The following is a 16,864-nucleotide window of genomic DNA, read 5'->3' as shown; positions in this document are numbered from 1 at the left end:
TAGAAAATGTGTTAGAAGGGTACTTAAATGTAGTATAAAATAGAATAGAACGAGTCGAGTAAATATATGAGAAACAAGTTCAGTTGGCTCACAGATGAGCCATGCAAGAGTCACAGATCACTAGTGTATATCCATCAGAGCTCTCACAGCTAAGTCATTCCTCCAATCAGATGGATCCATGTAAATATGTCGGATGAGAGACGGGAAATTGCCAGTGTGGTTTATTGACTGTGATAAAATCTGAAAAGCACCGCTGAACATAATTACATACTTGTCAGAGCCATAAAAATTAGCTTTATTATCAATGGGATGGTTTTCTACAACTTCATTTGGGGGCGATGCCGTCCAGATGGGGAGCGTGGAGAGCTTTTTCACACTCCTCCTCCCTTCTCTGCATCTGGCCTTGTCATTAACAGCATGACGAGCTTGCTCTTTCTTTCTCTCGCCCATGTGTGCAGAATTTCACACACAGAGTGTGCAGACACACACTTACACACTCACAAACCCTAACACACAGCAAGACTTAGACCCACTCTGCAACATTTGGGACATACATGCATACATCCATATTTCAAATCTAACAATGAGAATCTTAAATTCAGTACCATCTAACGCGGATAAATCAGCCTTAAAAAGCAGCATTTTTCAAGTGATACGTAAAGATTCCACTTTACTAAAAATCATTATCCCCCTCACCCCTCCGAAAAAAATACCTGTCAAAAATCCAATAGCAGTACACAGGATTATATTTGTTCGACAAATAAAACTTGAGCCATATCGGACAATGAACGCTCAATATGAGATGGACTGTGCTACTGTTTTATACACTTGCTAAAAGTGATACGGTGCTCTATGTAATTCGTCTGACCCTCTTTTAATTTGGAGATGGTTTTCCCCTTAAAATGACATATTTAGGCTGTAGTGATAATAGTCCAGTGTACAGTTCATATTGTCACATGCAGTTGTCAATATTATTATGATTAAAAGTGCACCTATTATGTGGTCCGCAATGTGACAATGATCTCAATCGTATTTTGTGCAGAACGGCAGCACAAACGAGGTACTACCGACTCCATTGTCTCTAGCCTGTCCACGCTATCCGTTTAGACCTTCACTTTATATGAGAAAGTACAAAGCCGGTCACTCCTCTAGCCCTTTCCCTCTCTCCATCTCTCATTACACCCAGCGCTCCAAGACCTCACCACAGAAAAATCCATAACCATCGATCCTTATGCCTAGCTGCGGTCGCCACAATTATTCTTGAGCATTCTTGAGGAGAAAACATTGGCAATAAATTACTCGTGTGCTTTTCATCTGCTGATCTGTGGTGGAACAATCTCTGGTGACCAAAAAGGCAAGGTGGTGCAGCAGTGAAACAATGTTGTCTGAACTCAGTGTTGTACAGACTAGTCTACTTGTTTTAAGCGACCTTACTACTCCACAATGACATTTGGAGTGTGACGTCGACCGATCGCTAATCACACACTTTTGACTTAAGGAGAAAATAGAGCTGCTTGCAGCAAAAGGAATGAATTAAGTCCATCACCTTTACTGACGAGGGATATGTCAGTGGGAGAACCAGTGAAAGGGACAGTGAGGAAATGATTCCACCACACACAAAGATGTCCACCATCAATTGCACAAACAGCAAATGCCCGCCATGCAGAACCTGCTCTTGTGGTAGGCCCAGAAGGTGAAAAGGTTTGGCCAAGTTACCCGGCTGTCCCAGTAGAAAGCACACTGTACAAGTTGCTTTTTTTCTCTGCCCGGAAAAAAAAAAAACATCACACAAGAGCGGACTAGTGTGACATGTCCTACGTTGTCTTTCGATTGGTTCTTCGGCATTCATCAGTAGGAAGACAGTGACCTCCTAGTTATGACGAGTGACTGGACGTGGTGCACGCAATCACAATGTGGTTTACAGTATTTCAAAAGTGACTTGAACAAAAAGGGAAGCTTTTCAGCTCATTCTACATTTGCTAACTGCAAAGCTCGTAGCTGATCAGCAAATGTGGTGTCATTAAACAAATTCATTACCTTCAGTTCTTTTTGGAGAAGAGATAGTCCATATCACCCTCTCTCCACCATCCAAGAAACAGTACACTTCTATCCTGCAGTTTATCACATCACTATCCGAATCGATTTGGGCTCCTGAGAGTTTCAGATTTCGCCCAGAGAAAATAGTCATGAGAATATATAGAGACAATATGATAATGAGAGGCGGGGAGTTACGCCTCCATGCAAATCCCAGAAACAAAGAAACGAACATCTCATTGGACTCGGTGTGGCTGGAAAACGTTGGGAGTGGTGAGGTGAGACCAGACCACGACTACACACCATTGTCTTCGATCTGAGCTTTGATGTGATGGCAGCAACACAAATACCGTATTTTCCGCACTATAGGGCGCACCAAAAAGTCTTCCATTTTCTTAAAAGCTTACCACACGCCTTAAAATCCGGTGTGCTTTGTGTATGGTCATTACGATAATGTGTCGACCCCGAAATGATTCCTTGCTGGAGACATGCTTACAATGTTATAACTTGCTGTTGGTTCAGTGAACTGTGTCGCTGCTTTATTAAATACATTTTTGTTGCAGCTCTGAAAAAAGGAGAGCTGTGGTGTTTTTTAAAAACGCACACTTTATTAATGGTTTTCACAGTCTCAACAAATACAGGTACGTCTTTGTCCGTCACCGTGCCTTCTCTTCTTCTCGACAGGCGTTCATGACCGCCTCCGACAAACGTAAATTAACGATTCCGTCAAATAAACTACGAAAATTGAAAATAATGCATCAAAACAGAAAATCAAACGAGGAAATCACAAAATAAATTCTCTAGCCCCCTACAGAATGTATTTTGTGATTTATTCGTTTGGGAATATACAACAAGGGAATAAATAACAAAAACTTCTGATACAGTCCAGTCTCCAACATTGAACTAACATCTGTTGGAGCTACGCTCAAGGAAATGCCAAGGGGGAATATAGAATATATTTTGTTATTTCCTCGCTTGATTTTCTGTTTTTATGCATTATTTTCAATTTTCGTAGTTTCATTGAAGTACTGTTTACGTTTTTCGGAGGCGGTCATTAACGTCTCTCGAGTCGAAAGGAAGGAGTGTAGCTTCATCCTGTGGATGCATTGTAGATTGCGTCTTATAAACCAGTGTGTCCAATATATGAAAACATTTTAAAAAATAAACCATTCGTTGAAGGTGCGCCTCATAATCCACTGCACCTTTTAGTGCGGAAAATACGGTACTTGAGATAACAGTTCCTCTTTTGATGTCAAACATGTCCTCTGGAGGGGTCCTAAACGTGGTGGGGGTGAGGGGGCACTTAAGGTGATTGTAATCACAGTAAGCAAGATATACCCTCAACAGCATACTACATTCTTGCTTTCAAGTGTTTGAACAGATCCAACAACAGAGAGGGGCAAACAAAATCACGTTAAGGAATAAATTCCTTAACGTCTATTTGACTTTCATCACATTAGTGTTGACTAGTGAAACAAAAATTGAAATCATACAATCACAAGTCAGGACTGGAAGCTCACCTATCTTCCCCACAACTAAACACACTATCTGCCCAGAGTGACATGAATCACCTGAACATTTTTATATTCAACAAATAATATGTAGCATTACCATTAACCTATGAAAGCACATGCATCTTTCTTGACGCTCGCACGATGCACCATATTTAAAAGTACCTTAATGCAAAACTATAAAATATCTTTGGATCCAAACAGTGCAGTACCACTTTCCCTACTATGTGTGTGTGTGTGTGTGTGTGTGTGTGTGTGTGTGTGTAGGTATGTGTGTGCGTGTGTTTATAAGCATATATATACAGTATATATTCCATTATAAGAGTGTATGTTTCAACCCTGGTGGACTCGCCATGCTATAATTGCTTCCCTCATTAGTTATGTTTTAACAGGAGAGGACGGGAGGGCAATTAATTTTACCGCTTAATTTTTGACATGGAATCCGCTGCTGTATTGATGTGCTCGCCATTTTGGCTCTCATTTTTCAGAGAAATTAATTGACAAAGTACGAAGATTTATCAGCATATCGCCAGATTAAGCGACAAACTGAGGCAATGAGGAAATCAATTGTAGCCCTGTCGCGGCATTCAGCCCCCAACACATCCCTCCGCGTCACCGCAGACCCCGCCCCCACCCCTTTTCCTTGCAATGCCCAAGAGCTAGGGAAAAAAGCTGGGTGGGTAAAATGTAGTACACTTATTTATTTATTTGTGTCGCTCATTCATCAGTGGTTACAAATGACCCTGGCGGCTGAAGACCACAGAACTACCCGCTCGGCCCTCCCTCCAATCTCTCAGACACGACAGGTGTGTGAGGCAAAGTGATTAATAACAAAAGCACACAAATCAGAGAGGAACAATGCATGCAGTTCAGGGCACTAAAGGAGAGCTGGAGGTGCTAATGTTTTTTTTTTTTTCTCTTTAAACAATAAGAACAACAAGGCACTTGTGTTTTAGGATGAGGTGTTAATATGAACTGTACAGGGTATTACCAACCCTAAGTAAGTGGCAATCTTGTATTTGCTATTCAAAATGACATTTTCCTTGTTTTTAGGAATGCATTCCCCTTCAAAAGTATTGGAGCATTCGGGCCAATTTTGTATATTTTTGCTGTCAACAAAACATATTTGAGGTCAACATCAAAAGATAAAAATGAGACAACACATCAGCATTTGTTCTCCATGTACATCTGATGAGCACAAATATAGGAAAACAGACATTAATTACTGGGGAAGGGGAGAGGACTGAATATTTAGTTGTAAATTCTTCGCTTGCAATTAACTGTATCAGGCCTGCGACCAATTACACGAGGGGTGGCCAATCCGCGGCTCACGAGCCGCATGCGGCTCTTTGGCTGGTTCAGTGCGGCTCCCGGGCTTTCACATGACAAGCATCGAAGGCGCTAACTACACAGAACGTACTACGTCAGCCTATTGTCAATCCCGTTACTTGACTGACATAGAGGGCAACCAATCAGATGACTGCATCACCGCTCATGCGCAAACAACGGCGCTAAGCGCTAAGCTAGTCAGCCTGTCATCAATCCCTTTACTTGATTGACATAGAGACCAATCAGATGACGGCATCACCGCTCATGCGTAAACAACGGCCGCTAAGCGCTAAGCTAGCCAGCGAATTACCTCTGATTTTAAGGCAGGGGTGCCCAATACATCGATCAGAATCGACCGGGAGCCAGCGAACTGGTCCCAAGTCGACCGCAATGGGTGGGAGGAGGAAATGGGTGTGAAAAAAAGATTTGTTTGTATCTTTAGCTTTGTTCATTTTCGGCCCGTTCCGACTGTTGCACATCGTGGTGTGCGTGCATATGTGTGTGAGTGCACTGGTGGGTACCCGCGTGAGTGCAGCGTGTATAAATGCTTGCACGTGCGCGATAGGGTCGTTCGTGAGAAGTTGGTCGCTTCAAAAGTCGATCTTTGGCCAAAATAGTGTGTGCGTGTGTGTGTGTGTGTGTTCGCGTGTGTGTGTGTTCGTGTGTGTGCGCGCGCGCGCGAGCGTGCGCAAGGAAGGGCATGATTTGGCTCTTTGCAGTAACACAGTAAAAAAATGGTCTCTTCGTCTCTGACTGGTTGGCCACCCCTGAATTACACCAACAAACGTTTGCATTGTTTGTTTGTGATGCTTTTCCGGGCTTTCATCACAGGCTCATTTGGTTTATTCTCAGGGGTTACTCCAGTCTTCTCTCATGGGGAAAATGCATGCGCTACAGGCTTCATGTCTGGAGAGCGACATGGCCAGTTTCAAACCTTCCACCTCTTTTCATCTGCACTTATTATCAGCACCCCCCCCCCCCCCCGATTCTTCTTGTAAATGAATTGCTTGCAGCATATTCTAATATAATCTCATTACCTTTGTTCGGTAAATCTTCTGCAAACATTTTGACACTTTGCTCTTGCTTTGTGACTGCTTTGGGGTCTTTAGAGAGACCAAAAAAAGGTGTCTGTCTTGTTTGTTTTCTTTTTTTTTTTTTTAGTCTCCAACTAGAGCAGAGGTGGGCAAAGTACGGCCCGCGGGCCGGATTCGGACGTTGTTGTTTTTTTTTTTAATCCGGCCTGCCGAAGGTTGGTAAACAATTAAGGTTCGATGTGAATGATTGCATTCATTTCATTTGGATTTGTAATGACAGGCATTTGAGCGCTAGGTGGCTCAGTTGCGTGAAGTTGCAGAGAGAAAGAGGGAGAAATCATATCGCCCACCTGCAGACCTCTATCAAACGGAAATTCCCGTACCCGGTAAAAAAAAACAAACATATGCATTAAACTTCCGTAAGTATTCTTGAAATGTATTCTCGGTTTATGTTCTTTGTGTATTGGATTATTTTGTCCTTTGAGTTGACAAGCAATTTAAGTTTTTCTTGCGCTTTGCCTTTTGCAAGCACTTTTGGTTCGTTCTCGTCTTTTCCTGGTTCTTTGTTACGAGCATCTTTCATTTTACTTTGTCGGCCTCTCGTTTTTATGTATGTATCTCATGCAATGACTGTTTTCTTCAAAATATCTTGTTTTTCAACCCAGGAACAGCTCTGTGGTTTTCATGTTGATTCCACTGATTCCTGTAAATGTTTTTTTCGTTGGATACAAAATGCTGTACATGGAGTAAATGTTAGCCATACAAAAATAAAGACAGTGAACACAATAAAGTAAAGTGTTCGCATTTTTACATTTGCTCACATGAGGAATTGGCACCATCCTCCAAGCTGTGAATGAGATCAGATAAAATATAAGGGAATTGGCCAATGGTTCTAATCTTTAAAAGGAAATATGTCATCCTTGATTATAAGCTAGACTGAAACAGATACCATGAAGTACTGTATGTGCATCTGTATTTTGGGAAAAAAAAATGAACATAAAATTCTCACGAGCATGTTATTTAACAAAGAAGAAATCTACCAACATTGAAGCGTGTTATTTAGTGTCTCTTGACTGTATTTTCAGATGTCATGATTTATTATTTTTTTATTTTCGAAACAAAAGACTGGGATGAGAGAGAATGTCACATCTTTAGAATGGCAAGGAGTTTCATTTTGTTTAGACAAGCGACCCCAATACGTGATTATTGCAGTAATTAGCTTTCAAATTGCACACTTTGGTTTTGTATTTTTATTCATATATTTTTGTGGATTCCAATTTGCCTGAAAGTAGTGGTTTTGGTGAAACATTCAACAACTAGGAACGGTTATCCTGAAATGCTTATGCCAAGTTTCTTTTTAACGTGTCTGTTTCGACATTACGTATGACAGTGTTGAAAGGCATTCAACACATTTTGTCAAGGGGGCCATTCTTGGTGAAGGGCAACGTGACAGTAACTTTGTGCTCGTAACCGTACACCCCTATGAGTGCAATATTCAATTCTTCATTCTCTTTTCAACACTTTCCCTTTTTCATTTCAATTAATTCAGTCTTCTCACATTGGCATTTTATTTGTGTCAAAGACGTGTGCATGCACCCATAACCACAAGGAGCACACGCCTCTCCTGGTGACAATGATGCGGGCCACCTGATAGGGAATAATGAGTGCTAGATTCAAATGAAAATGAAGTGTCTAATTATGTCAGAGGTGCCTTGATGTTCTGTCACTGTTGCAGCACATTTTAAATAACATCCAGCAAATCTCTCTCTTACACAGCAGGCACCCATGACGGATGGAGAGCTCTCCTGCAAGCATTCAGTCAGGCTGTCAGGCTGCTGGCTGCTGCTTCTGTCACTGACTTAAACGGCCACATATGGGACATGAATAAAGCAGAGGCGAAACTACTTGCTTGCGACACAGACATTTGGGTTGACCTGGCGTACGACTTAGGTATCATTTAAGGGGGAATTACCGAGCAAAATTGCCTTTTGAATTGCTTGAATGCAAATAGTTGCGTCTCTGGAGTGCCCACCCCTCAAGTGTGGAAGTAAACGATCCAGTTAATCTTTTGTGAGTTGCCTAGCTCCAAATACGTCTTAGCAAACTGTTCTGAATATGATTCACTGTGACGTAACAATCTACAAAGAACAGACCCAAAAGATAGGTGGTTTTCAGAGACAAACTAACTTTCATTTTAACTCTTGGCATCACTAATGTGAGAAAAATGTCAGCAGAAAATTGGTTCCAAATTGTACGGGTATGATCAATGACCACAATTTTTTTATTATTATTATTTTTTTAGATTAGAATTTAGTTACATTTGTATTACTTAATAAGGTCAACAAAATACTGACATGGTGATTTTATTCTGACCCAAACAGAACTTGCTTTAACAGAGACAAGAAATTTCATGAAGTTGGACTTGGCCAAATATGTACAGAAAAAGCTGATCTTTAAGCAGCTAACTTGGACATCTTCTGGCGGTTCGCAGTTCATTTTTAAATTGTTTTGATTAAGTGTCGAAAAATAATGCATCTCATATTCATCTGTACCTTATAATTAAAATCCAGAAAAAAAGCTAAATGTGATCTACTAACTGGTACAGCACACCCTTTTCATCTATCTTTGGGTGTTGAAAATAAATACAGATGGCCAATAATAAGGCATATAATCAGCCAAATTGAGTTTTCCCCACTGAAAAAAAAAGATTTGTTTTCATTATTAATCTGAGATGAGATCTTCACATTTAACTTTAAATGTAAAATTTCAGGTTTACCCATCGAGAGCGGAATCAGAAAGCACATTTTTTTTCTTTTTACGATATCGTAAATAAACTCTGTTTTTGTTTATTCACATTTGTATGTGGCTGTAAATCAGTATTAGATTTCAAATAAAAGTGACTAGATTTCTTACCGGTGTGTGTACGATAATGGTCCTTCATTGCTGACAGGTTGAGGAAGGCGTAGTGGCAGGACGGCCAGGAACACTTATATGGTTTCTCCCCACTGTGCAGTTTCAGGTGGTTGTTTAGGGCCCATTTTTCACTAAAGGAGCGCTCACACAACTTGCACTCGAACTTCCTGTAGAATATAGGAAGTAAAGAAGAAGAAAGGGAGGCAGGGACAGGAAGTCAGCAGGAGGGGAAACTGTTATTTACTGATCCTACCACTGGAATAAAATACTGGTCAGTCTATGCCATGAGGAAGGTAATGGAGGTTGCCGGCTAGTTGCAGTCCTCGTCACCGAGCACAAGACCATTTGATTGCACGCTGTCTGTCCACACTGACACACAAAGGCATACACGCAGCGCACGCGCGCACACACTATTCCCATACACATAGACATGCACACACAAGAGTGCAGTTGGCTACTGGTATGTCATGTCTGTATAAGCAGGCATTGATTTTTCTGTCCTGGCCTGCCACCTCCACCATTTATTCTCTGCTTTGCACCAGGGCCCAGAGGACTACAGAAATTCTGTTACAGCGTGTGTGCACGTGCGCACACAAACACACGCACGCACGCACGCACGCACGCACGCACGCACGCACGCACGCACGCACGCACGCACGCACGCACGCACGCACGCACGCACGCACACACACACACACACACACACACACACACACACACACACACACACACACACACACACACACACACACACACACACACACACACACACACACACACACACACACACACACAGCATGGGAGGGGGTGTGGGGGCCCTGCAGGGAGAATAGAGTTCACCTGTCCAGCATCCCTGACCACTTAGCCAGGGTTAAATGAACAGTTATCAACATTTTACCCACCATCTCTTGAGGCCTCTGTATCAAAGCTTCTCTCTAGCTTACAAAGTGCATTGAAACACATCCTCATATCTATGTTTTCATCATGAACAGTCCCTCCGCATTCAATAGACAGTTTCAATCTCAAATTGTGTGCATACAATTCACTGTGGTTTGCTGTGCCAAAAGCTTATTTGGGGACTCAGGGAATGCACAAAATTGACAATTGGCATGCACAATGAATCCAATACAATAAAGACAACTGAAAAGAATGAGACCATAAATTCAAGACATCAGATGGGACAAGTTCAATGAAGTTCGATGAAATAAATAGCGATATGATTATAATGGAAACCATCATACAGTATATTACATGTGCAGGCACAATATTAGAAAAAAACCTCCTGTACAATGCAGTGCAAATATGCGGCAGTGTACACTACAACTTTGCAAATGAACATAATTACATTAAAATACAAATATCTGTTAACAGTGGCAATTAAAACGGTGTCTTATTTTCTTCAAAAATGCTGGGTTTGTTTTAGTTCATGTTTGGTCGGTCTGAGTTTCTGTATAGTAGGTGTCAGTAATATGGTGTTTTTACTAACTCGACATGTGTCTGTTCCTCATGCTCACGCCTACATTGTTTGAAACACTGTGGGCTTTTTTTGTCTTACACGTGTGGGATGTTTGCTCCTATATTCATTTGCTGTGCTATTGGGCTTTAAGAAACGCACAGAAACTAAACACAATAGAAAAACTCAGGCGAGAATTAATCTTTACCCCACTCTATAATTTAGACGCAGAATGACTAATGTGCAAGTCATAAACAAATGAAGTCAGGTTTTGGGGAGCATTTGTCTTGAAGCGAGGGCCATGTTATTTTAGGGGGGGTGGCTGTCTTTAAGTCCTGATTGCGTCGTTTAATCCCCATGGTATCGCTTTCATAGTGAGATGCATGACACTCACCTGAACAAATAATGACTCCACGCAGCATGTAGCATGTGTCTGAATCAATAATTCAAACTCATACATCTTCCTTACTGGAAGAAGGGGGCCAACGGAGTAAAGGGGAGAAACATAAAATGAAAGAGCCGGGAATTAAAGGTGGTGGGGGTCGGTGGGTGGGGAAAGAGCAAAATGCATCATGGCAACAAGAACTATCTCCGTGTTGCATGAAGATGACTTTCGGTGGAATTTTGATGTTCTGGTATGGACATTCTAAGCATGCTTACGAGGAAGGAAAGGGAAGCTGTAAAATGCCACTGGCCTTATTTCTTTCATTACATGACTTAAAACAAACATAATTTGACCAATAGATGTACATTTGAATCTGCATTTCCTCACTCGCTGCAGTATTTATGGAATGCTGCGCATGCCACCATGGGAGAAGTAAATAAAATGAGTGAAGAGATGCTATGTTTTATTGTAAGCAATATGAGCAACACTCCTCCTGCTTTATGAGCTAAACAGGCCATTGTTTATTATGCGGCCTAATCACAAAGTCAGGCAGGCAGGCCCTTACAATGCTGGGAAGGAGAAAAACGAAAACCAATGCAAAGCAGAGGAGAGAACAGAGGTGCATGCGCCACCAGCCCTGAGTATCAGTGGGTGGTTTGTAAGGATCACAACAGGGCTTGGGTCTGCTTTTTTTTCTTTTTTTTAATGGGATCAAATGGAGTGCTTTGATCTTGTCCCCGCATGTCAGATTCCGTCACGATTCACTGTCTCACATACATATACTGTATGTGCATTGCCTTGAAACAGCCAGGCATCATGCAAAACCCGCTGAATGTAGAAGGAATGCAAGAGAGAGAGAAATCTAGACAGTGGATGGTGAAATAGGTTTGGCCATTGGCAGGGCTCGGCAATGCACCCAATATGCTCGCAAATGGTCCCATTTTTTTCATGCGTGCTGGTAAAAAAAAATCATCCGTTCCAACAGCGCAAGTGCATGTTTTAATGCTCCTACAGATACATCGGGTGGAGGAGCTCCCACTTTGTGTCCGTCTGTCAGACTGCACACTGAAGACGGAATGCACGTCGGGGTAAATCCTTCCAGTGTAAATTCTATTCATTTGTTTCCACGTTGTGATGCTAATGTATTTTGGTATATAGTTGTCAATTTTTACATATATAATATTAAATACAAAAAAAATTAAACATTATTAACTAGGTTAACATTTATTAGCACAAAAAAAGAAAAAACAGACTCAAAATTGGACCCTTGAGTATTGGTACCAATTCAAGAAATCAGTTTCATCCTACTTAAACTGTGAATTGTCCCCTTCACTACTTGATATGTTACAAATACATCAATATGATCAGGACATACAAGTAAATATGCATACATGAATAAAGAAATGTAGGGCTCATGCCATCAATTCATTCACTTATAAAGTCATTAATTTAATATTTATAATAGAAAAAAAATCACAACATGTATTTATCCATGCAGATATGAACAATAAGGACAGTTTCTGAAATATAATGTTTATCTGGTCTGTCCTTAAGGGACATAATAATAAGATTGATTATTATTATTGTTATTATTTTTATTTTTATTCTTATTATTATTAGGTGGTTTGAAGCAGAATTTATATCAGTTGTCCACGTTTCGGGGTATTTATTCCATTGCTGTTCGTATATAAGGGGTGTTCACACGGCACACATTTGCTCCGGCGCTGCACTGATGTATTTTGTTGCGATATATTTTACACCGCAGCAAATTGTGTGGAGCGTTCACACGTACAAAGCCGCTGAGCGTGTCAGCACCGGCACAGCGTCGGTGCAGCCCAACTTGCGTTCACACGGCAGTTTCTGCAGCGGAGCAAAACGACAGAAAACAAATGAGCTGTCGTGTTGGTTCTTTTTAAAACGTATACACAACTCAAGCGACTACTGGACAGGCACGTCCTTCTCCTTCTCTGTCTCTGTGCCTTCTGCTCGAGAGTGACCGCCCCCGAAAACGTAAATCAACGATGACTTCAATGACACTCAGAAAAGCAAACACGTAATGCGCCAAACAGAAAATCAAGAGAGGAAATCACAAAATAAATTATATGGGGAGCGGGGGGTTGTGAACACACAACAAATGAACAAACTACACAAACAACTCCGAGACAGTCCAGTCTTCTACAAAAGGAAAGATGTTACCAGCCAAGTCTTGTGTCGTTATTAAACAAACACATGACGGAAGTCCGACAGAGCACGAAAGCAACGCATTCTCGCCGTACGTAAACTCTTCACAAGCATTTGCTCTGGAGCAAATTTAACCCAGTTGCGTTCACACGTGCAAATTTACATCGGTGCTGCTTCGCAAACGAGCATTTGCTCCGGAGCAAATTTTTAAACCACCTCCCTGAGGTGGATCAAATTTGGTCCGGTGTAAGCTGTTTTCCGGGGCTACGCCGGAGCTAATTTGCACGTGTGAACGCTCTACTGGGGCAGCCCCGGCGTAGCACTGGACCAAATCTTGCCGTGTGAACACCCCTTATGTGTGCGGTTCGCAGGATTAAATTTGCAGTAAAAGTTCGCGCCAAAGTCTGTTCTCAAAAAGATATAAACTAATGACGAAAACAAAATATGTTGGGAGAATGTACTTCATAAAGGAGATGAAATGCAACAGAACTATAGAATATAAACAGTAATTCATTCTTGGAGATAAGTGTATGGGCATGTTGGATATAATGGGAGAGAGGTCACCAGGCCCACAAAAATTTAGCCTAAGCAGAAGCGATTGACAATCAAATCAGTGGCCACAGCTCCTATATGTTGACTCGGAGCAAAACAAACCAGCACAACATCTCAAGTCAGGTTTTTGGCCTGAATTCTGACTAGAAGGTCACACAATAAATACATTTTTCCCTCTTTTCAGTCTTTCTAACTCTGCTCTTCTTCCTCCATCTCTTCCCTCTGTTCCCACCAGATCATGCAGTGATGTGACATGATTGAACACGTGGTGCAGATTTATTCAGGGACTCAGGTGGGCTTCTGGCCTGTACTTTCTGAAATCTGCATACTTCCAAGTGTATACCGTCACTCATGACCATGTACCATGGTGTGATCTTGTCATCAGTTCAGAAATAAGCTGCTGGCAGAACATTGCAGACCACATTGGCCCTAATTGTGGTGTGCTATATATTTACTCTGAGGTCTAAGTCTGTACCGTTGTCAGTGGTTGTAAAAATGTATTTAAAAAAAGACCCAGTTTCTGACCACTGACCCCCTGCTGCTTGTGGTGAAGTATAAATGTGTGTGGTTAAGGGAAACAATTGTTGACGATTTTGTGTCATTCAAAATTAATGTGAATGTTTCAATTTGTCAGTGTAATTGTAACAGAGAACCCCTCTGCCAAAAAATGTGTACACCCAAAATATCTGTGCATGGCATAAATGACTGGTCAACACTGAACCTGTCATTACAGCAAATAGAATTGTATTTTTCCCCAATGAGAGACATTTAGTGATTGGCCCGTTCAACATTTTTTTATTTGTCTAGGGTGTTGGCCAGTTGGTGTGTGGAACTAATCTCCAACACTCTCTCATGGCAACACAAAGACAGAAAGAGAGAGGGGCCGACTCTCGCCTGAAGCCAAACTGACACAAACAGACAACTTCAAAGTGAAGACTGTTGTTTATTTGGCAAAGAGAAAGTGGGGGGAGAAAATTTATCTGATATGCAACTGTCAGGAGAGCATTTTCACATGCAAAATAGCGAGTGAGTGAGAGAGATTACCTAGAGGGAGGAACATGACAGCATTCACTAGGGTCAGGATGGATCATCATCTTCAGCCCCCGACTGCATCATCGCTCTCTCCCTCCCTCTCTCTTTTTCTGCCTCCATCTTTATCGCACCACTTGCCTTACTTCTTCCCCTCCACAGCATTTTCCTTCACGTCCTGTTTTCAGACTTCATCACTCTACACTTCGACAAGCCGGCAGCTTAGATCCAGACTAAATTAGCTGAATGAAGATTAAATCATTGGCCCTGAGCTCCCCACGAAATTGGGGGAAAGACTGAGTAAGCCTTAAATGGCAGCTGACTGAATTTGGACCGAAATATGTGTCGAAAGAGATGATCTTGTTTTAATAGGGATCAATGCAAACCCAATTTGATTGTGGTACATGGTAAAAAAATGCAGAACAAATTGCATTTATCTTTCCTGAACACGGATGCTGGCTTTGTTATATGTCATGGGCCAAAGCCAATCTGGACTACGACATCAAACTCAGGATGGTTAGGATAATTCAATGAGACGGGTAGTTTTTAAAATCAAGTTTTCTGCTTGGTGTGAGTCACACATTCAAATAAACAAAGCAAATTCTCGATTGCTGGCTCCAGCATCAACTAGGGAAAAATACTCCTGTGAAGGAAGTGGCTCTCCCGGGAAGTCCGAGAACTCCCCTCATTTCAAAGTATACAGCCAGCATACCTATCGCAAGAAAAACAAATAAATACATAAAGCCAGCAAGAAGGGGCCACGCGTGTCTACACACGATTGTAGATGCACCTCCTATAGCGGACCGCCGCATATGACTGCAATATAAACAACGGAACACAACAGAGATGGTGTGGCTGATTTATGTTTACCTTCCATCCCAAGAGGAGGAGGAGTGGAAAGAAAAGATAATGAAATAAATAATAAAAGGCCGAGCCCATCAGATAATCTCCTGTTTATCCTGCTGTAGGGCAAATACAAATTGTCAATTTAATGAACACGGTAGACGTGATGAAAGCGGGGTGAAGGAGCCTCCTGTCTGACAAACAATCAGGAAATGTTATCTTAATATTGTTGTGCTGTTATTCAGCCCATAACTTAGGGGAAAGAGAGAGGAAAATGAGGTGGCATGAAGGCAGCGGGGAATGAGGGGATGGGCAGCGAGGTGCAAAGGCCTTGTCCCTGTGTGGTGGCCCTGTTATTGCCTATTTTTATTATTAGCCATAGCTCAAGAGTGCCAAACACACGCAAAAGAAAAAAAAGAAAAGAAATGGACACTGTACTGTAGTCTTAAATCTGAACCGTGCACTATGTTGGGCTGCACAAACCTATCGCACACACACAGACTCCACAATTATGATAACAGAATACTGAAACACACCCTGTGTTGCTCTTTGATCCATCAATCTCTGTATGCCCAAGCAAGCTTGACGTGATGTTTCACCACGAGCTACAAAATGCAGGCCAAAAATATACCACAGGGCATTCTCTTCACATGCACGGCTACCAAAACATATTGATTTGTATGATACACGTTGGCCCGCTCTCAAATATTCCATCAGCCATTTTATACGGACTGCTTAAAAGGGGTGGGAATGGATCGCTCAAAGCTTCTTTATAATTATTTAATTTAAGGCTGTACAATCTGCGCAGCCACCTAAATTAACCATTAACTCCATATTTATATATTGCGAGCATTAAATTGTGTCAGGAAGAATTACTATCAATATGAGTATCTCCAACAATAACTCAGCCCCGCAGCTGAGGACAGGATGCTCTTTATCAGGCTCCTGATAGGCCTTAAATACAGCGCAAGGCAACCATATCAGGGCTTTTTCTCTCTAATATCAGGCTGCATTAGCACGTCGTAAATCAAATTACACTCCTAGAATTTCATTAGGGTCACCTGCCAGTGCTGCCTTGCAATAGAAATATTTATGTTTCTTTGCTGCAAATCAGCGGCCTGGTGGTCCACTGGTTAGCGCGTCGGCCCCACAGTGAAGAGGTGCAGGGTTTGATTCCAGCTCCAGCCTTGCTGTGTGGAGTTTGCATGTTCTCCCCGTGGCTGCGTGGGTTTTATCCGGGTACTCCAGTTTTGTCTGTGTGTGCCTTGCAATTGGCTAGCAACCAGTTTGGGGTGTACCCCGCCTACTGCCCGAAGACAGTTGGGATAGGCTCCAGCACGCCCGTGACCTTCGTCAACATAAGCAGCTCAGATAATGGATGGATGGATCTTGCAAATCAGCATTTTCAGGTATCCAAAGAGATGCCAAGGTGTGGGGCTAAACCTGGAAATTGGGTATAAACAGAATCATTTTAAAAAGAAAAAAAAAAGTATAAATTGTGGAACTCAAGAAGTGAGCTGGCGTTTTCAAAATCTTTGAGGATGACATTTGCCCGACCAGTTATCATCATCTTTAACTGGGGCTCGAGTCTCCTCTCATC

At 41.9% G+C, this 16,864-nt stretch overlaps 1 protein-coding gene across 1 annotated transcript in view; it reads right to left on the bottom strand.

Annotated features, from left to right (window-relative positions):
• znf407 (zinc finger protein 407) overlaps positions 1–16,864 on the bottom strand; it is a 173,869-nt gene that overhangs the window by 56,219 nt on the left and 100,786 nt on the right. The window contains exon 6 of the mRNA XM_086114551.1: positions 8,822–8,988. Within this exon, the coding sequence (XP_085970677.1) occupies positions 8,822–8,988 (167 nt within the window). The remainder of the gene's footprint in view (positions 1–8,821; positions 8,989–16,864) is intronic.

The sequence above is a fragment of the Hippocampus guttulatus genome, chromosome 6, assembly GCF_054856545.1.
Source record: "Hippocampus guttulatus isolate MCC_2025c chromosome 6, RoL_Hgut_1.0, whole genome shotgun sequence".
In the NCBI taxonomy this organism is placed as follows: domain Eukaryota; kingdom Metazoa; phylum Chordata; class Actinopteri; order Syngnathiformes; family Syngnathidae; genus Hippocampus; species Hippocampus guttulatus.
Note: the sequence above shows the minus strand (reverse complement) of the source record. Positions and strands in the feature narration are given on the sequence as shown.